Consider the following 27,459-nt stretch of genomic DNA (forward strand, 5'->3'; position numbering starts at 1 on the left):
TATATGTAGCCAATATACATTCCCTAGTGATATGAGATATATAATCTAGAACAAGCACAATGTGTTTTTTTGTCTTTTGATCAAAGGGCGTTGTCTATGGTTAAGGAACATGGTGTTCAGGCCAGCTGAATGTTACAAATACATTGCTAAGCCTGAAATTTTCACGCTTGATTTGGGGGCTGTGTGACGCTGTGACTTCCCAAAACATTTTTAGAGCATTAGGAAGACACCAACATTCGTATGCCAGACAAAGTTTTGACTTCTGGCCCATAAAAGGTGGTTTTAACAGTTTCACTAGTCGACTTGCATAATACAAGTTGCAGACACTTATCAATGCAGCAAGGTGGCAGCAAAGTCCACGTAAACATTTTCTGACGAAAACAACTTGCGTCCTTCAGAAAATTCCGTTGTAGTTTTGTTATGGCTGCGGGTATCGTTAAATTGTGTAAAACACTGAACAGTAATGCTGGGCAGCTTCGGATGTGTAGCTGTACTAAGCTTCGACCAAGTAGCAGTTTTATTCAAACACAACCCGAGATCCTTACCCGGAGGTTACAGAAGGATGGCATCAGGTCAGAGAAACCGTTCAAAAAAAAAACAACTTATGATCTCAGCTATAATCTTATGCATTTATTTTGGAAAGCTAAACTCGTACACTTAGATGCATATTACTGTTACGAATAGTAGGCGTTCTGAAGGAAGTAAATCGCCTAAACTCCTAATTATACCTCTCAACTTCTTAGAATAAGAAATCTGGACAAAGCCATAAATAATAGGGGGACAAATATCCAAAATAAGGACAGTTTTTAAATATTGCGCTTACAACATAGCACGTTGGTAGTATAACAGGCATTGCATTAGTATGAATTTTCTGAAGGGTATGAAGTCTAAAACTTAAATATCATTATTTTTACTTCGACTTGCCGGCGATATTGAAGCGTATTAACCCACCAGTCAGTTCGCGCAGGAATGGGCGTGGCCGCCGCGATTGACATGCTGGAGGGCGGCGATTAGGAAGCTGGATGAATGAATGCTATGAACAAACGGTATAATGCTGGACTGAGCTTTTCCATACTGCACCTAATATTTAAGTAAAAAAAAAATTGAAACACTTCTCTCACTCTAGGATGCCTTGATGTACCAAATCAAGGCTTACCATTACTGAGAGAAAAATAACGGCAGACAGATGTGTTTACACATTGAAAAGTGGCCTTTAGAGGATAAAAGAAAGTTCCTAAAAGAGTAAGGCATGGCATTCCAGAGTTTTGGACAGTATCAAAAAATATTTTCCTGTAGATACAAGCATATGCATAAGAACTGTGAGAAAAAAATTGAGAAACATGATATTTGGTTATTAGTCTCATAAACTAAGGGAACAGTTAATTTATTGTATAGGCAAATGTAGGCAATTGTACACACATGCCTACCTACCAGAATCCAAGAACTGCTTACATACTGTATCTGACAGCTTGCAAAGTACTTTATGAAGCAGTACATATGTGTAGAAAATAATGCACATATATTCCATTACTTCAATTTAATATATACTACAAAACAAAATATTACATAGGAAAACTGAGACACAGCAATGCCAATACATTTATTACTGCATACAATCACATTAATTGTATTTTAAAGTGATAATTGGCATTCATACCTCTCAACCTAGCCATAAATAATCAGGGGACAAAAGTGGACATGCACAGACTCAGCAAGCCCAGTCTGTCTGAGTTGCTCCAAATAAAAGCAGCTACTTAAAACATCAGAGCAGTGGTGGTGGGAAAGTGAGAGTTTTAGGATATCCAGGTTAATCATGCAAAGTACTGAACATTTTCACAGCATTTGATTTTAATGCATAACAGAAAATAGCTGCACCAACACCCTTCCACCCTTTTCTCGGCATAGGCTGAATCTTACTTTTTGACCGCATGAAAAAGTAAACTTAAACACAGCGATTTTATTATTTACCATTAATCCTGCAGTGGGTCAAACATTCAGTAAATCCAAATTTAACTTGTGTTATTCCTATTCCTACCTAGGGAAAATGAATAGCAGCTTTCAATCAAAAGCTGGGCGGTGTACTGACATTGCTGTCATTTTGGGCGTGGCTTGCTACAGCACATCGGGTGGGTAAATACACTTCAATATCGCCGACTTGCCTATGATTTGCCAGAAAAACTACATGAAAAATGGACCAAAAATATGGGGCAAAAATCTGTACAACTGAGAGGTATGCAGTTTGTTTTTGTCACCTGCAGTATGTGATACTTCCCTAAGAGTAATTGCAAAAGAGCTGGAAGAAGCTGTTTTGATTTTCTGATTGCAATACAACCTTTTGCGCCCATTCTCCACTAGTACAACATGCGTTGCTTTCTTATAATTTCTGCACTGTATTTTATGTTTTAATTATTGCAAATCAAAAAAACAAGCTGTGGTGAAAAATGAAAAGTTTTGATGGGTCACACTTCAGATTACAGTGGATATAAAAAGTGTACACACCCTGTTAAAACGCTATGTTTTTGTGATATAAAAAAATGAGACCACAATAAATCATTTCAAAACTTTTCTCATACAACATACACAACAAAGTGTTAGTTTAAGGGTGTGCACACTTATGCAACCATCTTAGTGTACGCTTTTTATTTATTATATTTTTTCTCCTAACAGATTTGTTTTTCAATTGAATTGTACAGGTTGTAGGTCACATTAAAGGTGGGAAGTTTTGAAATTATTTATTGTGGTCTCATTTTTTAGATCACAAAAAATCCTGGCATTTTAACAGGGGTCTGTACACTTTTTATATCCACTGTATATTCATACTTACATTAGCCAAGAAGTTCAGGTGCCCATTTGTGAAATTGTCCAAAACCAACATTTAATTTGTAGACACAGAAATAAGATACAGAAGTGTCTTGGCTCTTAGTTATCATACAGTTTGAATACCAGATCTTAAAAAAACAACAAAAAAAAAAACACGAGAGTGACAGAATTATATTATTAAAGACACTGAGTAAAATCTCTAGACTTGTTGCAAAACTGCACCTCCCATTTTGTGTTGCTACTGAAAAATGGAAATATACCATATGGATACGTTTTCGCTAAATTAGTGTGGTCACTAGTACGTCGGTCCTGTAGTCTAGCTGATTGGCCACAAAGCGTCTTTAAATCATATGGGATTGGGGGGTGGTCAGAAAATTATGGCTGAAAATAAGGTACTTACCTCCAAATGAAGCATTTGATGGGGCCTGTTAGGAAATCAGTCTTCCTCCCCAATGCACACACATATCAACCTCTTAGCACAAGAATTCTGGTCAAAGCCAAACATAGTGGGAGTGGGGCAAAGGCCCAAAATCAGGGAGAGATTTTAAATTTTGCTCTGATGGAATAAGAGCTGGATTACAGTAAAATGAGGCCTTAGGCAGGGTAATGACTTAGGGGCCCAACCATACAAATATTCTTTTCAAAGCAGCTCTGTATGATTACATCAGTTGTTACTCCACTCGTGTTGCTATACTGCTGTAGCTTAATATACTAATGGAATAACGTATTCTGGGTCACCATCACTAAGAGGGCACTATACAATCGCCTTTATAGTTGTCAATTATGCTATAAAACTACCAACAGTATTAAAAGCCTTCAGAAATCAGAGTACCACAAATATAAACAACTCAGAACATTTCATACAGCCCACAACTGGAACCATATAATCTCCTTAAGTGACACTAATACAGCAGCTGTAAGTCTAACCAACTTTCATCTCCAGCTGCAAAACAAATTCTTCTTACTTATCCACAGGCTTTATAAACTCACCAAAACTGAATAGTTATCCAGTGAACTCAAACACCTTCAAACACTTAAGGGATGAAGTTTGGCAAAAATGGAAAAAGAACCCCACAACTGACAACTGCACCTCCTTTATAGTCTTGCATATAACCTAGCCAAGTTCTCCATCAGAAGGCAAAAAATAAATCTCCATCGAAAGAGACAAATTACCCTCTTGCATTCCCCAAACACTTTTGGAAGAGGTTAACATACTTACAGGAAGAAAAACCTCCTCATGATACCCTGCCTAAAAAAACATTCTTTGTGGTTTAACAAAACTTTCTCCAGAAAATTTCCTTAAAGAAATGTTCAATCTGCCATCATTAAACTTCAAGCTTCCCATAGATCATACATTGCATGCCCCACCACCATTCATCCCCTCTTCTACTTCAAATGCACATGTCTCAAATAAGTCTCTATTGTACTTGCAAGTATTTCCAGTGACACCCCTCTCTGCATCTGACAACGAAAACCTCTGGTTCATATATCACTGCAGAGAGCATCTTCCTGTCACCCACATAAATAATTTCTGTCACACAAAACATCATGCCACAGATTTGTAAAATTGCTCTAATTAAACCCCTCCCAAAGCAAACCAACTCAAACGTTAAGTCTTAACGTTCTTCCAATATCTACCCCCCCCCAGTTCTGGGCAAACGTTTTTAAAAGATAGTAAAGACAGTCTACAACCAACTCTCCCTCTATATCCAGCAGTACCACATGCTCTCCTTTAAACAACAGGGATTCTGGCCTGGACAAAGTACTATGACAGCATCACTTTGGTCCCTGACTGATGACATCTTGCTAAACTCTGTTAGTGGCCTCCTTACAGGTGCCCTATTTATAGACCTGACAAAGGCATTTGACCTTATTGACCACTATCTTCTCTAAAACAAACTAATTGAAAGTAGTATCAGTCCAGATGCCACTCCCTGGTTTTAAAAGCTTCCTCACTGACAGACACTTCAGAGTTAAAATAGGATCCTTTCATCCAGAATCTGCACCTTTTATCAAAGGTGTACCACAAGGATCCATTCTTGCCTCCCTTCTCTTCTCCGTATTTATTAACAAATTTTCTTGTGACTTCCCCATCTCCCACTTATCTTCTATGCTGATGACATGGTAATTTACCGATCAGGTCACTCTCACACCAACATTGATTGCCAGCTCCAGTCAGACTACATGAGCTCAGTCAGTGACTCATAAACTGTAAACTACTCAACCCCACCAAGACCAAAATGATACATTTTGGAATTCCACAGAAAATTCACCAAACACCTGACTCTTTATTTTTGAATACAACTATTCCATAGAGACAACCTCCACCTTCAAATACATAAGATGATGGTTTGATCAGTCAATAAAATTCCATTTCCACATATACAAAGTGAGAGGCAAGGTAAACTCCCTCATCTCCTGGGCCAAAAAGATATTTCTCTTATTTATCCTGACCAGCCAGAGCAGGTATTGGCAAAGGAGTTCTCATTTCTCAGCTTGAATATGGGCTCCCAATTTTTGCTTATGCCTCCAAGAAAAACATTGCCACACTCCAAACTATCTGTAACAGCATCTCCTGATTCATTACAAACTCACTTCTCTGTGAGCACCCCTGTATCACCCTAGAAAAAGCTAAATGGCTATTCATAAAACAAGCTCTAAAATACTTTTAGGATCCTAGCTCAGCAAATTACTCCAACTCTGCACATTTACTCCACTTGCAGCTAGATTTCATAAAAAACGTCTTCATACATGAGACACTACTTACAAGCCACACTAGCTCTCATTACCACTAGAGCTAAATTAGACAACACTGCACATACTTTCTCCTTTCTGGCACCTACTCTTTGGCAAACCATCCCCATCAACATTAAGGAAATCAGCTTATTCAAATTTAGAATATAGCTCAAAAAGCACTTCTTCATTCAAGCCAGATGTTCTCGATTCAACACAGGGCATATCACCTAACCTATCTCCTTTCTGAGTCTCTTTTCCTCTCAAAATCCATTGAAGATTGACCCACTTTAGAAACTAATGTATATATTGTACATTGAACTCCGCTTGATTGTACATTGCATTCTGTTTATTCACTGGAATGTATATACAGTTTTTTCTATGTCATTAGTCTGAACTGTTCTAGTGTTGCTTATATTTCTATATTTTTTTGTTTGTGAAATGTTTTGTATTTCACCTGGGCTGAGCCTGAGATTGGTCATTATTGATCAGTGCACTACCCCCGTAAACAAATATAAATACATAAACTTCCAATCAGGTAGGCAGATTTGTATCTGCATGCATACATATAATATGTATCCTTTCATATAGGTTCAAGCATACTCCCTAAACTACTTTGTTCAAGAATTCTGGAGAAAGCAAAAATAATGGCGGGGGCAAAATCCAAGACAAATTTTAAATGTTACTGTAATTCACTTATCTAATAGAACAGGCTTTGCATCAGTGTACATTTTCAGAACAATACGAAAAATTAAACTTTTAAAAGAATTACAAGGGACTGGACAAAAATATGAGGCAAAGACAACCAGGATATTTTCAGGAAAAAAAATACAGTAAGATGTACGAAACTCATGTGTGGCAATGCTCAGTGATTTACCAGAAACATACCTCTCACCTACATCACAGTGAGGCATGTGTTCCTCATACTGAGTCTTATAAAGTCTATGTTCATCACAGTTGCACAATACAAATATCTGTCACACATTCACTGTTAAGAATTGTTTTTAACTGATGTTCATGATTGTGATGTCCCCATGCTGGGCCAGTAATCAAGGATGCTGAATCCTCACCACTGACACTGGAGAGGAACGTGCACCTGGAATGCAATACAATACTCGGTGTTTCCAGGTGCAGACCTGTCTGTATCAAGCACAATTTCCCTTGAACAGACTCACACAGCCAGGGGTCTGGATTTGTCTATATCTGTCTCTCTGCAGATCTCCAATAAGACTCCCCACTGGTACAGCTGTAGGGTTAGGTCCTCAACTGAGTGTCCAAGCCAAGACCTCCAGCACCCTGTCTGTAAGCCCAGTGCTTTGTGTCCCTGCTGTAAAGTAGGTGACACACACGCACACCTTGGAAAGGCTGGCATAGGTTTATCTGCTGTGTCCCCTTCTGCCCAGTGTATAAGGTAGTTATCACTGCTACCTGACACTCCACAATCAGCTGCTCTAAGGTCCTTAACAAATTGTGTCCAATTGTACTGTGTAATATTAATACTAATACAAATGGTAGTAGTTGACCAAGATGGCTAGGCTTTCTGGAGTTGCCCACATAGTCTCACCAAATAAAATATAAGCATTCTCACAAGTTAAATACTTTCTACAAGGACCAGCCACAGTAAAAGTTTTAAATATATTTAATAATAAAAGAGCATGAAAATGCTGAATATATATTCACAGTAAACCACAGAGTTCAATTCACACTAAATATTTAAAATAACACTGATGGACAGGCTTATACAAATAAAGAAAAACAATCTCTAAACTAAGCTTCACTATTCATGACTGAATCTAGGAGAATTATTATTTCCTAATAACGTACTTGATAGAGCAAGGCACAATGAAATACATGAGCAGTCTTTCTAGTTAGGTTCACCAAAACAGAATACTCCATTCTCGGAGATTACTCCCTGTAAAGTATAATATCCAAGATGGCTTGCAGAATGACCTCATCTGGTCACCTGGCTCTAGGTTCTCACACTATTCCCCTTTGAGGCAGAGAGAGTAATTTAGTATAGATGGCTACAGTATACATCTGAATGTTTATGGCAGTGACTGGGGCTTCCCCTCTTTTTACTGAGCTAATGAACAAAGGCTTCTTCCAGTCCTACCATCTCCAGTCCTATTCAGGCACTGTGGGGTAATGTTTTAATGGTTTAACAGCTCATTTCCATTTCCCTTATTTTTCTTAAAGTAAGCTAGCTGATTAGTCTTTGCTGTCCTAGTGTCCTCTATTAAACCATATATATTTAATTCAGTTACTATAATATATGCACATTTTCTTTTCATTCCAGTAGGGTGCACTGTTGATATATTTTAACACACACAAACATCACAAATACATTTTCAGCACAAGCATCTGTACAAATCAGTTTGATATACAAATGACATATAATTATTTACAAAATTCCAGCTAGCTGTGCTGGCAGAAATCATCCATCCACTGCCATACTTCGCCTGGCATGGCTGGCAGTACCTCCTGTCATCACAGAGATGATACTAAATCATAATTCATGAATTTTTTTTATAAGTATAAAGTAATACATTTTAACCATCTTGTGAGCTTCTTACATGAAGTTGTTAGTAAACTGTTGGTTAGTCTTCCACATTTTGCCAAATTGTTCCACATTATGAGAGGTAGTATTCCATAATTTTGAATGGATTTTTGAGATGGAATACTGAGAGCTATGACCAGAAAATTAATAATTTTATTAGGGACACAGCAAAAATATGGGGCAAAATAATTCGGAGCATTTTTAGAAAATAGGAAGTTTGAAGCAATGATGGCTGGCATTATTGAGTGACTCTAATCACCAGTGATTTACCAGAAAAATCAAACATTTTTATGAGGGAGAGTACAGGGCAAAAACCTGAGGCAAAATCAACACTGACATTTCACAAAATTATGGATAGTTGAGAGCTAAGGGAATGGGTTCATTTACCATGTGGATAATGGAGCTGAGTGCTTGCTCATTTGGCTGAGCAGGAAATTGTTAAAACATCAAATAAATAAAATAATGTGGTTGCATTGCATAGGATTGCAAATACATTATCTATTACTAAAAAAAAAATACAACAGTTACGACTTCATTGCGTATTAATTCCAGAATTCTGGGGGCCTGTACCATCATCTGTATTGCATACTAGGAAGAAGAAACAAAATACCACGCTTACTTTCTGACTTATGGATCCACCTCATTTGGGTCATCAGTCATTCCTGACACTTGTGCTGCCATAGCCATTCAATAATATTCCACAGTGTTACATTTGATCTTTCGGCTTTTTCCCGGTTAGGGGTCGCCACAGCGGAACTCCGGTCTGCTTATATGGTTGGCAGTGGATTTTTTTTTTTTTTTACAGTGCCGAGTTGATCTTTGATAACAAACAAAAACTTTCCACCATCTCCACATGATTGGCTATTCAGCTTAGCAGCCAGCTATCTGTTGAAACAACAAGTCACTTCAAATTCCTAGGTATGTGGTTTGTCTAAAACCTAAATGTTTAACATCATATCTCTACCAGTAAATCAGAAGTCAACTATTTTCTTGGTGTAAAAAAAAAATCACCTCCCCTGCTTCCAGGGCAGCCATAGACAAAGAGGTTCTAAAAACACAACTACAATATGGTCTTTGCTGGTAATAGACAATGCTTCCAAGAAAAATCTGACCTGTCTACAAACCACAGCTAGCAGTATTTGTTGAGTCATTTCCCTAGCGCCAAAAGAGACCATCAGTGCAGTATCCTTTAAAAGACAAAATTATTTGCAGTAACAAAAAAAAAAAAAAAACAGGCACACCCTTCTCCAGGCTTTTCTCCTGTAAATTCTTAAACCTACAAACCTTCCCTTTTTTGCCAGCAGATTACCTAGAAGACACATGGCTGTAACCTAAGATCAGAATTACCAACTTCCTGCTTACTTACCTCTTACCTGTAGGAATACACTCTATACCACTGTCAACAGTTTCTCTACATTAGCTTCCTGCATACAGAAATCCCCTCCACTACAGGTATAAGCACTGCCTTCCTCCCAAACTTTCAGTGCCCAATTTAAAACATTTGAATCATGAAGCCTCCTGTAAGTATTATACAGTATGTAGTACAGCATAAACCAATTTGCCACCATATAGGCTCTCATTTTCATCACATTATACTCTGTTATTATACCCATGAATTCTCGTTCACTCCCCTCTCTCATTTTTCGCACATTTTTTTCTGCCTGTCTTAATGTTTCCTTCCCCCTCCCCTTTACAGCTAATTGCATGTACTGCTGTTCTATTGAATACATTCCATGTGGGATGCACTTTGAAGACAGTTATATAATGTGTTTAATGCTGATAGCTATGTTTTTATGGTGATCATAGCTTGCTTGTAAAACATACTTCACTATTCATCATTCTGCATGCATTCAATTGAAGGCATCATCTTTGTTATCTTCTGTCTATTGTATTCTCCCAGGCTGAACCTCAAAATTGTTTATGTTGTTTTATTTTTATTATTTACATTTGTTTACTGGGAAATTCCAACTGGACGCAGGTCCTTTTTCAGCAGATGCCGGGGGAGAAAAGCTCCACATCATGTACATGATAAATAGAGATACAAAGTTGCAGCAATAGTAAACAACATTACAGGTTGTTGGCTTTAATACAATAATAAGATATTGATTATCAACAGTATATACAGTAAATGTTGCAAGTTAGGAGTTTCTTGTCATTTATAATATTAGTAACAAAGTTGTCAGACAAAATGTTAAAGTATGTAAAGACAACTAGCTATTTCTGACTGTGGTTAGTAGTGGCGATAGTATAGTTGGGTTAAGAGTCTAGGTGGGGGGGGGGGGTAAGGGGGTGTTAGCCTGGATTACAACAAGGCTGTACCTTGGTTGTGTGTCATTTGCCAAACTAAATGCTCTTGGCTGCTGGAGGTGGCATTGGAGGCCATATGTTGACATCATGCATACTGTTAGTGTACCAGACATATTCATTTTGAGGTTATTTGCACTGCAGACCATCTGGCTGTTCAGAGAATTACAGCACTTCCTTGTTAGTTTAAATATCTCTGTTGGGAGCAGATGGTACTGTAATTAAAATGTGTGTGCGGTCAGTGATTTCTACAACTGGAGGAAGGAGGTTGATGTTATAGAAGCCAGGCATGATCCTGTTACATTTGGGAAAAAAAATAAGCTCTTCCACATGGTGAATTAGTACATGCTAGAGTCTGTCCAGTACCTTTGAATGGATAACTAAAAACCCCCCAAGGAATCAACAGCTGGATGATGGAAAGTTCCAAGTTCCTTTGACTAGAATATTTAAGGGCAATGCGTACCTCAGTGTCCTACATGTACTGATAAACCATGCATTTATTGAGGCTCCTTATGAAGATGGATGGCACAGATGGTCCTTAGTTGTCAACTTGGTACTCTTCATTAACTTGGTGGTCAGTCAGGCCACAACAGGTAAGGCATGGCCAACACTTTAGATATTGCTGTGGAGCTGAGCTTGCTGAGAATAATTCCTGTGCTTTCTGTGTTAAGGGAACTTGTTTCAGTTGAATCAGCCCTACTACAATTCAAAACATTGCTTTTGTGCCCATTTACATTTTTCATATGCTCCACCAGTTTGTGCTTGCTAATTTGTTTGGTGGAAACCACAAGCATGCTGCTGCTAAGTTACTACACCTGTGTTTAGTTGCTTACTTGCATACCCTACCTTCCCTTTGCATGCTTTGCATCCATCCATCCACAACCCCTTTTCCCATTTTTTGCGCATGTGGTTGGGTTGTCACTTCAACAGTGACAATATCTAGAGCCAAGATTTGCACCGTCATTGCAGAAATGACTTTTGTAGCCTTTGTCATTGAATTACCAATACTTTCTGATTTTGTAAACTGCACAACTGTGCCATATAGGTTCATAGAAGATTACTAGGCTAATGGCCCTAGGACCTTTACAAGCCTAGCCATGTAATACATGTGTTCCCTAATTGACCATTGTTAGATGGTTCCCTAACTCAACATAGTTACAGGAAAAACTCAATTAACTGGCACCCATGGGGATTGGTAGATGCCGGATACTAGTAGTTTCTGGTTGCTTGAGAGTTACTATTAAAAATAGGCCTGACTAATACTGTACCCTATACTATTTGTTTGGTTTGACTTGTTCTTAGGTTGGGGAGAGAGGGAATTTATTCCTGTCTTCCTTTTTAAAACTCTAAAGCTCTAAAAACATAAGGTATGTTTCTGCAAAGGGAAACAGAAAGTGCAACACATGAAAATTGTACTGGATTTAGTTGATATTTTTTTGCTGATTGCTTGAGAGTGCTGGTTGCTTGAGTTCCGGTTAACTGAGAGTTTACTGTAGATGGTTCGATTGTTTGCAGAGTAAATCTGTGATCAGCACTGGCTGCCCCTGTCCATGACAGACATAGGTGCCACCCCAGGGGTGAATTTCCGATCTCCCATCCAGTTGCCCAGGTTGCACTTATATTGGGTCATTGAGGAGCTCTGCTTAATGTGAATTGGGAGTTTATTCCATTGTAGTGGCATCTCTGGGAGACACATCTGTCTGTCTAGCATGTTTTAAGTCACAGGCTAGGTTGCGATAGCTGGCAAGAGTGACTCTTGTCCCATTTGGTTTGCAGACGTGCAGCATTTCCATTAGGGCAGGGTCAGAGATTGTTCTGTAGGCCAGGCACAGGTCACCTGTAGGACAAAGAGTACAGCTATAGGGCTTTTAGTCTTTCCATGTTGGTCATGTTTTGCAGTCCCTGAATTCTCTTGGTCAGGAACCTCTGTGGTCTCTCCAGCTTTTGCAGTGTCTGGTGAGGTACATGTAAAAGGGAGCATTGTACTCTATTAGTGGTCTGATGAGTGTGGAGTACAGAGGAGTTATAACATCCTTGGTCTTGGATGTGATGCCCCTGCTTATGAGGTGTACATCGTAAAAGGCTTTCCTTACCACTGTGGACACATACTACTATCAGCTTATATTCCCAAGTCACACGCCACTGGGTTCGAGCTTAGGGGGGTGCTGCCTATATTGTAATTTGCAGGGACTACCTCTTTGCCAAAAGGAACAACAGTGCACTTTTTTGCATTTAGTTTTAGACAGTGGCTTTGGCACCAGTCATTTGTGTGTGTTAACCTCTTGTATAATATGCTAATATCTTTAGGAGACTCAATGATTGCTCCTAGTTGGCAGTCATTCTGTGGACTTGGTAAGCCACAGGCCACCTGCTTTCACCTGTACGTCTGAAAAATAGGTTCCAAACAGTAGAGGGCCTAGCATAGAACCCTCTGGTACCCCATTTGTAACTGTTCTTCTGGTGGAGGTGGAATCCCCAACTTTGACAGTATGGGTTTTGTCGATGAGCCAATTGTCTACCCATCTATTGACATGTGGATTAATCCCCAGCTGGGAGAGTTTCTGTATGATACCCGAGTGGGGGATTGTGTCGAAAGCTCTGGCTAAGTCAAGAGAGGAAGTATGTACTGCTTTACCTTCGTCCAGGGCTTTGGTGACATTCTCAAAGAAGTCCATTAGGTTTAGTATGCATGATCTACCCTTACAGAAGCCAAACTGGGTTGGGTCGAGAGTTTGAAGATTGTCTGTATCCTTGTTAAAGTTCATGATGATTATTTCCATGGCCTTGCAGATAAGGCTGGTTAGGTTTATGGGTCTGTACTTCTCAGGGTCATTTGATGGACCCCCTTTGTGCAAGGGGATTACAGTTGCTGTTCTCCAGTCTGCTGGAACAAAGCCAGTACTTAGGCTATGATTAAAGAGAGTGCCAAGTGAATCTGCTAGGTCAATGTTTTAGGTTGTTTAGTAAGCAGCCTTGGATGTTATATGGTTCCACAGATATCATGTTTTTGGCCTTGGAGAGTATGGATATGACCTGCTCACTGGAGATGATGGGAAAAGGATATTTGTCAGGTATGCTTTGGGGTATGGCTGGTGGGGACAGAGGCATGAGGTTTACATCAAATCTGTCAACTACCATGTTGGTATTTTCCTCAGGGTCAGAGTGTGTGTGTGTTACCATCCACTCTGAGTTTGGTACATAGCTGGGTATTTCTTTTTAGATATCGGACATATCTAAAGAATGCCTTATGATTGTCTTTAGCTAGAGAAGCTAATTTAGCCTCATAACTAGCTTTAGAGGATTTTACTGGATAGCTGATTTGCTTGTTCAAGCTGTGAAGGGTATTCTTTCTCTGCTAAGTTCCCTCTTGTTCTTAGATATCAGTTTCTTCCTTTTGTTATATAACCTGTTTATACTCACAGTCCACCAGGATGGCTTGTTTTTATGGGAGGACTTGGTTTTGATCCTTTCAGGTACAGCAGAGTGAATACAGTTGTTTAAATGGTTATACAGGGCATTTGTGTAATCTTCTGCTTAGGAGACATTGATGACTGTGTTAGCAAGGGGTATGAAACTTTTCAAACATTGTTTAGTAGGCTAAAGTTTGTTTTGGAGAAGTTTCTCATTTTTATTGCTCCTGTGGAGGTCTCAGGTCTGATTGTTACCTTGAACATGACAGATTTATGGTCTGACCTTACTAGGAATGGAAGAACACAGTGGGTAGTGCAGTGACCCCCCCCCCATATTGATGAGTACCAAGTCCAGAACATTTGAGCCACTTGTGGGGGTACAGACTAACTTTTCCAGAGCATTTGTATTGACAAAGTCCAAGAACCTCAGGGCAATTGAGCTTGTGCTCGTGTACATCGCCCACTCAATAGGAGGATAGTTGAAGTCTCCCATGACCAAGGAGTTTGACTGTATAGTGAATGACTCAAGCAAGTCCAGGTAGGTGGTATGCTTCTCATGGTTCATGGTGGGGGACCACTAGCTAGCAATGATTTGGTAGGGTGTTTTACCTGCAGTTCTTTGGACCTGAAGTAGCTCAAGGGAGTCATGCTGTTTAACCAGTCTTGACGTGTATTTGGATTTAATGAAGATGGATACACCTCCACCTTTCGTTCTTTCTTGCTCGTTTTGAAGTCTGAACATGTGGAAGGCATTGTAGCCTTGCATGGCCAGGGTGCTGTCTTTGGCCTTTAACTAAGTCTTGGTGACTGCACAGATGTCAGCATCTTCCAAGGTGAGGAGAGCTTCCAGGGAATGCAGTTTCCTGTTTAGACTCCTAACATTAAGCAACATAACCTTGAATTTGTTTGAAGTGGATCTTTTTTTACGTCAGAAGTTTTGTTGTTTTGGTATTGCCTAATAAAGGTACTATGGGATGAGGCAAGCATCTTTCCCAGTATTTGAAAGCCTATTGGAGACAGGTGAAGACCACCTCTGGCAAAACAGCATGGTCTATTAACCATATCTTCCCAGGCTAACAAATACTGGATCCCCCTGGAATGACACCAGAAGCTAAGTCAATTGTTGAAGTTTGTTTATATTGTGGCATCATTATGGGTGAAGGTAAAATGCTGCTTAGGGCTAGGGACATACCTGCCTAGGACACAGTCTGAGAGTTCAGTCACATCTGTCTTCATATAGTCCCGGGAGGTACGTGTAAAGTCATTCATCCCAACATTGTAATATGACAGAGTAATAACAGTAATTGTAGTTGAGTGCGTGCATAATTTGATGGATCCTGACACCTAATAGGCAGCTGACCATGATCTTCTCCTTGTCCAGTCTTCTCCTTGTCCAGTCTGATGAGGGGGACATCTGTGTGTCTCACTATGGAATCTTCTATGACCAGGACATTTGATTTTTGAGGTGTTCTGCCTTAGGGGCTTATTTGCTGAGTCACTGGTATGTGTGTTATGTGTAGTAGATTTTGGTTGTGCTGTAGTAAGTCTGAGTTGTTTGTGCTTGGGAGGTCTCTGGTCTTTGTAGGCTCTTGGTGAGTACCTCTGCATATGTAGGTTTGTGCGCTGTAACTTTATCTTGTGTGAGAGGAGAGGTGCGTGTGACAACCTGTTTGATGTCTTGTTTATTGTTACATGAGAGGATTGATTCCAGTGTCTTAGTATAGTTACATCTCTCACGTACTGTATTTGTTTGCTTTAGGAGCAAATGGATATCAGTTTGCATTAGACAATTACTACATTGTCTCATGATGCTCATGTCAATCAGGCTGGTTGGGGAAATGTTGGGAAACTGACTGTCCATTGTAGCAGGTTAAACCATAAGTACTGCTAGGGGTTGGGCAAGTAAGATCTGCTGTTTGCCAAAAAAGAGCCACAAAAACTAGTAATACAAGTACTAAGGAGAAGCAGAAGGGTAAGTCAAGAATCACACACTACATTTTAAATGAAGTAAGTGTTTTTGTCTCTATTCATTAAAACTAACTTCTTCAGATAACAAGAGCAAAGTAAAAAAAAAAAAAAACAATTTAAACAACCCTCCAATAAATTATGTGACCCAAAAGGAAATTACATCACTAAAACAATTCTTTAGACACAACACCATCTTGTTGTTCAAAAACTGAACCATAACTAAACACACAATCAATACATTCACAAAAGTACCTGGCTACCATATAGTATGATAGAACAGAAAACACATTAAATTTAAATACAACCATAAAAAAAAAATCACATATAAATACTTAAGTCCAAGAATGTTACCTATCCAGTGCTTTCAGTTTTAATAAGCACTGTATTGAGCATTTATCATTCAACCCAGGAAAGCTATAAGCATTTAATTGAGTGTGCCACTTAAGTTCACAGCATTCCAGTTTGAGTCCAGTTATTTTGAATTTAAAATGATGTTATGGAGAGGTCATAATATGACTGGCTAGGCCAGGGCATTATGAACATACAATTTATTAATATTATAAATATTCTCATATAGTCATTCTCTAAGTCTGCTTTCTATTTTTCCTATATAAAAACGTTCGCAGACTTAGCCAGATAAACAACACCTTTAGATTTACAGTTAAACCTACTCTTGCTCTCATAATTGGTATTACAGACCGTAAAATTATTGCCAGTATCAATATATTTACAATAAGGGCAAGCTTTGCACTTGTACATTCCAGGGCATTTAGTTAAAGGAAATTTCTTAGAAATTAATTTTTAGAATCAAATACATTTTTAAAATTGGTACCTTTCTTAAAAACAAATCTAGAATGATCACCCAGTTTCTGTTTTAAATTAATATCATCCAAAAATAGGTTCCAATTTTTTTCCTTAAGATAAATAGCATCCATACTAAAAGGGGTAATGAAACTCAGACTAAAGCCAGATGTCAATAAATTACTCTCTTGAACACTATGGTCACCAAGCCTTCCAGGGCTTTCCAACCAGCCCTCATGGTTTAAAGTTGTTTTAAAGAACCCAGTAGATCTTAACTTTGTACTTCATTGATTAATTGGTCCACTAAAAAGATGGATACCCTCATTTAAGAAATATATCCTGTAAACTGTCACACTCAATAACAAAGCCCTATTCTAAACTGACCATGCTAGCTGCTCTGACCAAGTGGCCTTTTACAACAGAGCATTTTTGGTGAAAAGGATGGGAGCTAGAAAAATGCAATAAAAGAATTGGAATATGTACTTTTTCTGAAAATCTTTGCGGTATATCTAAAATTTGCCTTGCCTTTCCTGAATTCAATATCTAAAAATGAAATCACATCAGAATTATAATCAGAAGTAAATTCCAGAAAATCAGTAGCATTATTAAAATATTCAAGTAATTCTAAACTTGTATCAGCATTAGCCTTTATGATGATAAAAATATCATCCAGGTAATGGGTATAAAAAAAAAATCTCCTCTCTAATAATGGGGTTCGTAAATAGACACTCATGTTCCCACATAGCAATGACAACGTTAGCAAAACTGGCCCCACATGGTGAACCCATAGCAACCCCTCTTTTTTGTAAAAAAATACTGGCCATCAAAAAATAAGTTATTAGCCAAACTTAAATGTAATAATTCTCCTATTAGGTTGATGACGTCAGTGGTTGCTCCTTTCTTTAATAAAAAATCAGTAACCCATTGGATCACCAACTCGTGTGGGATGACTGTGTATAACTCTCTGACATCAGTTAGAAAATTACATTTGGCCTTAAATTCGAGCTCATTGATTTTTTTCAAGAAAGGACCATGAATCTTTACAAATTTGGGGTTCATGTTCAATAAATGTTTTCAACTTACTATCTACAAATTTCGCGCAAGCATAAGTGATGGAATTTCTTCTGTCCACTATTGGTCGTAAAGGGGGGTCATATAAGTCCTTATGGATTTTGGGGATCCCAAAAATAACTGGGATTAATGGTGAGGGCATATTCAAATAATTATAAAAATTTAGATCAATGCGGAAGTCAATCAGCAAGCCATTGATATAAGATTTAATTCTAGCATAAGCTCCATTCACTTCATTCAATAACACATGTATCCATATTCAGTATTTTAAAAATCCTGTACTGGTAGTCACCCATATCCATAAAGACCAGCCCCCCCCCTTATCAGTTTTCATGACCCCTACATTAGAATGACGTAAAGAACAAATCAAATCTTATTCATCCTTATTTAAATCTTACATATCATCACATTTACATCGTTTACATGATCGTGACCTCATGTCCATTTCACAAATATGCTCAAAGGTAACTAATAAAGGGTGGGGTGGTGGATTAAATGAACTACTGACTGAATTGTCCATCAGAACAAGTATCAGAACCAAACAATAATGTTACGTTCATTTTACGTGTGAACAGTTTCAAGTCCAAAATAGTACTAGCAAGGTCTGTCCTCCTTGATGGAACAAAAGTTAAATCTTTAGCCAAAATATTGGCTAAAGAAATTTCAACATCAACATCAGCATAATTGAAAATTTTGAAGTCACCTTGTGTATTAGTAACAACCCGTACACATTCCCTGTTGACTTCAAGTCCTAAACGGTCACTCATGTCCCTGGGACACATCTCTGGCTATGATTGTTCGACCTCCGGGCCACAGGTTCTGCCATTAGCCCCTTTCCTCCTCATTGGTTTGATGTTTCCATGAAGATGTATGAAAATCCTGATTATTAGACTGGTTGCTGATGGTATTGGACGTGGGACCTGGCTGTTGACCTCTTTGCTGTCTTAAGCTTTCACTACGTCTAAGTTGTTCTTCTGATTTGACATCATCATGGTCCTCATGGATATATATATATATATATATATATATATATATATATATATATATATATATATATATATATATATATATATATATACTAATGTCCTCACTGACATTAGTATCAGAAACTGTTAGTTCATTCTTACCACCCGAATTACCCCAAGTTTGTGAAGATGGGGGTTGGGGGTAAACTACTCCTGTCTCATAATCACATTTGTCCCTTTCAAGTTTTTTTACTTTATTTTCTCTCAATTTATTCAAATACTGATCAATGTTTTCAGATCTACTATATTCATATTTTATAAATTAGGAAGTTGACATCAGTTCTAATTAACTTATCAAGGACATCCAAATCCCCTGCAAGGGAGTCCAACAGTCACTCTAGAATAATGTTTAATGAGTATTTTTATAAAGTGTCAGCCTTGTTTATCAAGCAATTTCAACAGCTCAAAATAAAAGGGAGACTTAGGCTCAAGGCCGTTAAGAAACCACCACTGTCTCAAGCCTTTAGGGATTTGCTGCTTGCATAAACATTCTTTTAAATAAATGATTTCCAGCTGTAATTTATTATATTTAACTAACTTATAGTCAAACAGTTTCAAATTGTTATTAATATCACTTCCACTGGCCGATGCTCCTAAATTTAAATCATCAGAATTGCTAATATCTCACCCCCCACCCCCGTGAGCAGTGTGCAGCTACACGCAAATGTAAGACTTACATACTACACAAATTGTCTGAGTCCATGCATGGTCTGGAACCTTCATAATGAGGTCTTTTTCGATAGCTGCTAATGTCTTCAAAACAAGCAGCCTGGGTGCAAGGAATGTCTTGTCTCCTGAAGCCCCTGCCAGTGCAGAGTCAGATGGTTTGCAGATAAAGGCACAGCTGCTCATCAGATGTGAGGAGGCACTAGTCTTGGCACTCAAAAAGGAATGAAGGTTGAATTTGCAATAGTACTAACTGCAGGCATCAATAGTTAAAAATGATTTGCAAATGTGCAAAGTCCTGGTAAACATTTCTTTAGTTCATTATCAATTTTCTAAACCTGAACTTCTTTAGAGTTGTGTACAGATGTTTTCTTTAGTTCATCTTGCTGTTAACTGGATCCTACTTTGTGTACACCTGTTCATCAAGAAAAGGGAGATGTTTCCCAAATAAAGCATGAACATTTAGTCTTTGACAAGGGCATGTGCTTACACAACTGTTTTGACATTCAACCTAGCTGCTTTGTTCTAGTTTCTACCACTTGCAGTCATTGCTTCTGCAAGCTCCAGAAATTAAATCATGTGTTGTTGTGAGCAACATTTCATGTGGTTACAGCTCCTACCCTCATTCAAATTAACTTGCCAAGCAGGTTTAATAGCTTCCCAGTGAGAAAGACAATTGATTTTTATACTGAATAATGGATTTTTTTTTGGGAGTGGAGGATCTAAGCAAACAGTATACTATTTTATTAATATTTATTAAATGGGGTAGAACACTGACCTCTGTAGACCTTCTTCAGACTCACTCTGGGAGGACCATTTGATTAAGTGACTTGTACATTTAGGCAATGGAGGCTTAGGGAATCAAACCCTGGGCTTTGGACCACAGGAAACAGCTTGTTAACAGCCTCTTTAATCCTCTGAGCCAACTGTATGTCTAAAAAGATTTAATGGAATCAGAGTAAAAAGTTTTCTACATGTACACTGTTTCTCCTAGACGTGTTGATGCATATGAATTATATTACTCTTGTCATACAGCATTATCTCCAGCATTCAGAACAAATAGCAGTACTGACTCTTCTACATTTTCTATGTACTAGACAGAAAGGAGAATGAAATTGACCTCACTGTATCCTGCAAACACCAAAGAAGCATTTTGTAACTCTGTGGCCCAAAGCAGATGCAAAGCTTGCACTGAAAAGTGTGTGATCTGCTTACACAGCAAACAAATTGGACATAAATACTTGAAAGTGTGATGTACTTGCACTGGTAGCCACAGCTTTGATTTTCAACAAACTTCATTATCACTCTGTAGCACAGAAATTCTGCACAGCTGTTGTCAATGTATGATGACACAGACTGTAGGCTACTACATTAGTGCATGTAGTTAGTGTTGCAGAATCTTTGCCCAGTAGAAATGAATGTGTGAGCCATGCTCTGATATCTCATGAAACTTGTGGGTGGATACATGATGAAACGGAAAATAAAAGGTTGGTGGCATATTGTACCATATTCCTAAAAGATGATATTATTTAGTCATTCGTGCTAGCAGTAAAATAGTGAGTGTTTCTGCCAGCTGATAGGGAAATCTTTGATGGCAAGGATGTAAACATTGTTCATAATGTTTTGTCCTGGTGTAGGTTTGGGTTTCATTTAAAGCTAGGCATGCTATTACTTAATTGTGTACAGGGTCAACAGGAACAAGCAGATAAGAAAACAACAATGGCAAATATACTGCCTGGTTACATTTTAACGAACCAACATCGTTTTTATTCTTTATCACTCTACCAATTCCCTTAATACTGTGCTGTTTTCATATGCTTAGTAGTATGGTGATTCTTTTAAGTTAATATCTTGCCAGTTGCAGTAAAATTTTAAATGACAAAGCAACCAAAGATAAGGAGCAAAAACACTGACCACAAACAAAACTTAGTAAAAAAAAAAAAAAAAGGCAGTATGGCAGAAAACACTTAAAATAACAAAACAAATGGAGATGAGTGCTTTTGCAACACAGTTGCTTCTTCAGATCTAACAATTCAATTAAAACACATTGAGTGTTCTTAATCAATTTTATTTTCTAAGTAATCATCATTTCAGCCCTCTAGCTCTAAGGGCTAGTTTTAAAGAGACGTTGCCATTCAGCCCAGTGCCCCTATTTGCAGCAAACATAAAGGTTCCATTTAATTTTGAGGCACTCTGTACGAGTCCTAGCATCACCACCTCTAACAGAAGCCCTGTATTTCTGTAACACCATAAATTTAAATCTATGTGTAGCCCCTTCTTTAATGGTGTGTTTGGCTAATGCATTCCTGGGATCACCCTTATTAATTGCATACATATGTTCCTTTATATGATCGTAAACATCTAGTAGTTTTACCAACATAATAAGAGCCACAGATCACACAAACAGCCAAATAAACCAAATCTTTCGTATTACAATCTGCATACTGCTCAAACACAAATATACATCCACTCAAAGAATGAATATAACATTTGCCAGTTCTAATATAACTACACACATTACAAGCTCCACATGGATGTGTCCCAACTCTTCTCTGTCTCGGAGCATCTGTACATACATTGTTAGAAGCTATCGGTTTATAATAAAGCATCTTTCTTATGCCGCGGTGGTGCAGCAGTAGCGTTGTTGCCTCACAGCAAGAGGTTCTCCCGTTCGATTCTCGGCTGGAGTGTGGGGAGTGCCTTCTGTGTGGAGTCTGCATGTCCTCCCCATGGCTGGGTGGGCGTTCAAAAGACATGCGTAAATGGGCGTGCCTTCATTGAAGGTTGAACGTCGAGCTGGCACCTCGGTTTTCCTGGAAATCTACTGCCAATCATTAGTGGACCGGTGTTCCGCTGTGGGGACCCCTAACCGGGAAAAGCCAAAAGACAACAACAACATCCTTCTTAAAGAAGAGTTATTTCTAAAAATAAACCAAGTTTCATCATCTAGGACCTCTCTGTATTTGGGGTCCGACAATAAAACTTTCCAATGCTTCCTTATAATATTTCACACAGAGCTTACATCACTCGAATATGTAAGGGACATCTTCAAATGATTATTTTTACAATTCATACCACTAACACTTACAGCATTGGTGTTAAAGTACAGTCTGGCCCTATCTTGTCAATATGATAGAATGTCATTCTGCACCTGTATAATATCTAAATCAGAATAACCATGTTGCTTATATGCATTTGCTAAGACATCAAAAGAAGCATGCATGTCACTATCTCTGGTGTGTAGTCTTGCAGCCCTAAAAAAATTGTCCTCTCATAACATTCATCTTTAATTTTTTTAGAATGCATACTGTGGTCATGTAATTTATTGTTAGCTTTACAAGGTTTCTTAAATAAAACAGTATCTAACCTACTTCCTTTTCTTAAAATACGTACATCTAAAAAATCAATAGATGAACCAGAATAATTGTACGTAAATCTAAGCAAACCTGTGGTATGCTGTAAACACTCAACAAATGAAACAAGCTCATCAGCCGTACCAGCCCAAAGAAAAAAATACATCATCAACAAAGTGACTATAATGTAAGACTTTATCAAAAATGGGTTACATGGATCAAAGATGTATAGGGCTTCGCAATGAGTGAGCACCATGTTAGCATAACTATTTGCACACATGGTGCCCATAGCAACGTCCACTTTTTGGATAAAATATCTATCATTAAAAACAAATACATTGTTAGTCAATGTCAGCTCTAACAAAACAAGTCAAACCAATCTTATTTGAATCATAACTAGAATGTGCACTCAAGAGTTGTCAAATAAAATCAACACCAATATCATTCAAGACCACGGTGAATAAAGAGACAACAGCCATACTTACTAAAAGAAAACAAGCATTATCTTGAGCTAATCTCCTCAAAAAGTGCTTAGTATCTAACAATATAGTGTGTGTCAATGTTCTCAGTAATCGGATGCAGTTGCTTCTCAACAAATATCGACAAAGGTTCAGTTATCCAGCCTCTCCCAGAGGCAGTAGGCCTTATAGGAAGATTGGACAGGGCTTTATGGACGTTGGGAAGTCTATACATAACCATTATTAAAGAATGCTCAACCAAGAAGTAATTAAAAATTTCTTTAGTAATGGACTCTTCCCTAAACAAGTCATGCACAAAGACATTAAATCTACCTATTAACTTTTAAACATCAAATCTACACCATTCAACATAAGTCTCAGAATTATCTAACATATTTAACATGTTTTTCACATAATCCATGGTATCCATTACAGCAATCCCCCCCCCCCCCCTTTGTCAGCAGGACGTATATATAAATCAGTTCATTGTATAAATTCATTTAAAGTCCTAAATTGCTCTTTGTCTAAATTAAAAATGAACTTCCTTTGTTGAGTATTAAGTAATTCATAAATTTTGTCTTCACACAACTTGAGAAATGCTTCTACTAAAGGGGGGTTTATAAGCATAAATTGACTCTTTTTCATAAAAGGAAATGGAGTGCAATCAGTCTTACCAAACATCAACTTAAGTGCAATATTCAATACGAAAAACCTAAAATCCAGAAAAACATCAGTAGAAGGTACGAAAGAAAATGCTAGATTCAGTACCTCTTTCTCAACTTCAGTAAGTTTGACCGAGGAAGTGTTGATAATTAAGTCCTCAGCACCTTTGGGCGAACAGAAGGACCCAGTTCTAACTGTCCCATCAGTTGCGACCGTTTCCACCCAAACCTCTTTCTGCTTTTTGAATGCCCTCTCCCAGCCAACTTTTTTGCATTCACATGGTCCGGTAGCTGTAGTCATAAAAAAGGCTGATTGGATGCAGTCAGCAAACCACTCCCCGTTTCAGAACCAGGAAGATTTAAAGCACCAGCAGCACTTCCATTAGATGTAATACCATTAACCATAGTCTTATTCAAAGCATTTGTTTTAATTCCTGAATTTTCTTGACCAGACAGCAAAAGCACATTTGAGGCAGGCAATATATCTGGTATGCTATCAGAGAAATAGGTATGACAAGTGCCTCCTATGTCAATAGTATTTACATTATTCATATTATGTTCAGCTCCCATCTCACTTCTTAATATAGAAGTTGTCACATCAGTAGCACTGACATTATTAGAATCAGAAGTATTAATATCATTAGCAGTTCGTGTATCAAAAGATGGTAATTGTTTGTTTATTACTAATAGCATCACTCAAGCCTCACCATTCTATTCTTGGCCATGAAAAATCCTACCTTCAGTAAAATCGGAGGTGTCACGTAGCAACTTCTTCCATTTGGTATCCTGTAAACATTTCTCATATAGAGAAATGTCAAGAGAAGAGGCCATCAAATTTACATGCACAAATGTTAAATTAAAGAAAAGCATTGATATTGTCTAAATCTTTCAAAATCTCAGTGTATTTCAGATTCAGTAGGTAAAAAATACTTCATCAGCAGCTTTATATACCTAGAGCTCATTTCTAAATTAAGTAGTTGCCATTCCTTCCATAAGTCCGAGAAAGAATTTTCGTATGTAGGCATCTTACAAACACCACGTAGACCTCTAGGTGCAACTTTAAATTTCAGACAAGCCTCAGTATGGAGTCTTTGCCACTGTAGATGCTTGAACTTATGTAATTTATTCCCAGATAACTTTAAATTCATTTAGTTCAGTCTCAAGCTGGTGTAGGTCTGTATTAGCAACATTGATGTCGCACAAAATTAATGGATTACTGTCCACAACTAAAAACTAATCAAATTGATTAGTAGGTAAGGAAACATCAACTTTCCTACCATTTGGAACATAATCCAATTCAGGAACTCCACCTTCTTCCATGCTCCAACTACGTAATATTAAGTATTGACAAAGAAATTTAAAATGTTTTTACATCCATTGATGTATATTTTATTAACCCCCCCCCATGCACTCCTGTGGAAATGGTTTTTATTATGTCATTTTTTACTGTCACTTTTAATGATATAATGCCGTACGTTGAGTAAGTAAAATATCTGGGGCAACACTGATAACAATTTTTGAAATTTGAGCTTCTGTTTATATTGGCAGATGTCCACTTTGTTTTTACCGGGTTTTAACATCTTGCCTTAAAACTTCCAATTTCTTGTGTATAGAGACTTGCCTCTTGAACTCTGCATTTAATATTGTGAAATACTATCAGTAAAGATGAAATTGCGAGTGCAGAAGTACTGTTTATGTCACATTGTTGGGATAAAGATGAAATTGTGAGTGCAGAAGTACTGTTTATGTAACATTGTTGGGATAAAGATGAAATTGTGAGTGCAGAAGTACTGTTTATGTAACATTGTTGGGATAAAGATGAAATTGTGAGTGCAGAAGTACTGTTTATGTAACATCGTTGGGAAAGAAACTAGATCAATAGTAGTGTGCCTCAAAGCCCAAACCCAACATCTCAAAAAAACAATGTCAAAAAGGTGCTCAACCCTACTGTACTGCCTCAACTTACAGTTAGAGTAATGTTCCCATACAGTAAATATGGGTACTGCCACTGGCAATTTTTAACTTCCAGCTTGTGAAAATCAAAAACATAGCCCAATTCATGCCAGTTATTAGCTCATTTTAGAGGGATCTAAAGTTGCTCCGTAACTCTACCTTCTTACCACAATTTTTTGTTGTATTATTTCCTCCACCCATACCTTAATAACAGAATCTGTACTGAAATCATTTATAAAACAGCCTGTTAAAACATGATTGCCCAGTTTAAAAAACATGTTAAATAAATCTTTACTCAATCTTGGGTGCCAAGCCTTGCCATTCCTTATTGTAATCATTTAGATTTCTCCTTTCTTCTAATGAGTTATAGTAGTTTTTCTTTACTTTTGTTATAAATAGTCATTATACTCCAGTATACCAATAGAGGCAGAACAAGTCAATGATTTTGGCAACAAAAAACTACTTGTGTACTACTATATCACCCAAAATAACCCTACATATAACCACCATTACTATAAATAGATTAGACTGTAAACTTTCAAGATCACAATACCTCAGAGCAATGGATATTTCACTGAAGTGGGTTGAAGGCTAGTTCAGGATATTGTGGGTGAGCTGAAGTATGAGGGGTTATGCCTTTTTGCTATCATTACTTTACATGACTGAAATAATACGCACCACTTGTGATATGGCACACATTTTAGCAACGGCCAATACATAGGTGTGAGCATCACAGGAATTACCCATTGATGGTGTCATTTAATCATGTGCTTGAAGCTCAAGTGATTAACAAAGCAGCCTACCATGGATAAGTCCTGTGATACCCACACCCAGTTGTGGGTTATTACTTTTATATTCTGACATTAAAGAAATTGCTTACTTTTCTTAAATAAAGACATTGCATGATGGTGCTTTAGTCATCCTGTACCTCCTGTGTTAGGTTCTGATGTACTGTGCATTGGTAGGGCATGTGCACCTGCAACCTTGCATGGTACTTCAGCAGGTGTGCTAGAAAAATCGCTTACTTCTTAGAAGTGATTCTGTTGTGTGTTTGTGTCTTTAAAATAAACAGTGGAAGACATGAACACAAAATGGAAACATTCCTAACAAAAAAGAGCACCTTCTTTGTCTTATCGGTCCTTAGTGGTTTGTGCCTTTTTGTTTTTGTTTTTAATGTTAATAGCACTATGATTGGTCTGACTACTGAAGTATTGTTGAGTGGCCAGGCTTATTTCTATGAGATATGTTTGAATTAGAATAGACGTACTATCTGGTCTATCGAATCGGCATGCACTTTTTTGAATAATAAAGAAATTTAAGTGTATAATATGTGAAAGGGAGCTGGTTAACCAGTGTGTACATATTCTGTTCTTATTTGCTGTAATTGTGGTGCATTAAAGGATGTGTAATAATTATGGACATCCTTTCATCATATTCTTTTCAAAAGGTTATAGTCCAGCAGTAAACTTTCAGTCATTTATTTAACACTGTCTTTTTCAGCTTGCAAAAATTATTACATGTCGTGATTGTGGAATCATTTATTCATATACTGATTTTATGAGCAAGTAGGATGAAGCCTTGACTATGTTCCTAGGAACCTGTACTCAGCTAGTAGGCCTTGGAATTTGAAAGATGATTGAATGGCTGATGTATGATCATCTATCCCTGGATGGAAGGA

The 27,459-nt window shown here is 37.8% G+C and overlaps 1 protein-coding gene across 2 annotated transcripts in view; it reads left to right on the forward strand.

Annotated features, from left to right (window-relative positions):
- The first annotated feature begins 364 nt into the window (after positions 1–364).
- Positions 365–27,459, forward strand: part of ECHDC3 (enoyl-CoA hydratase domain containing 3) — a 351,543-nt gene continuing 324,448 nt past the window's right edge. Inside the window, exon 1 of one of the 2 annotated variants that reach the window (XM_044088305.1) lies at positions 365–572. In XM_044088305.1, the coding sequence (XP_043944240.1) occupies positions 421–572 (152 nt within the window). In that variant the 5' untranslated portion in view covers positions 365–420. The remainder of the gene's footprint in view (positions 573–27,459) is intronic. The other variant, XM_044088304.1, reaches the window with a different exon arrangement.

This window comes from Protopterus annectens, chromosome 11.part0 (genome assembly GCF_019279795.1).
Source record: "Protopterus annectens isolate FY-2018-M chromosome 11.part0, PAN1.0, whole genome shotgun sequence".
Classification (NCBI taxonomy): Eukaryota; Metazoa; Chordata; order Ceratodontiformes; family Protopteridae; genus Protopterus; species Protopterus annectens.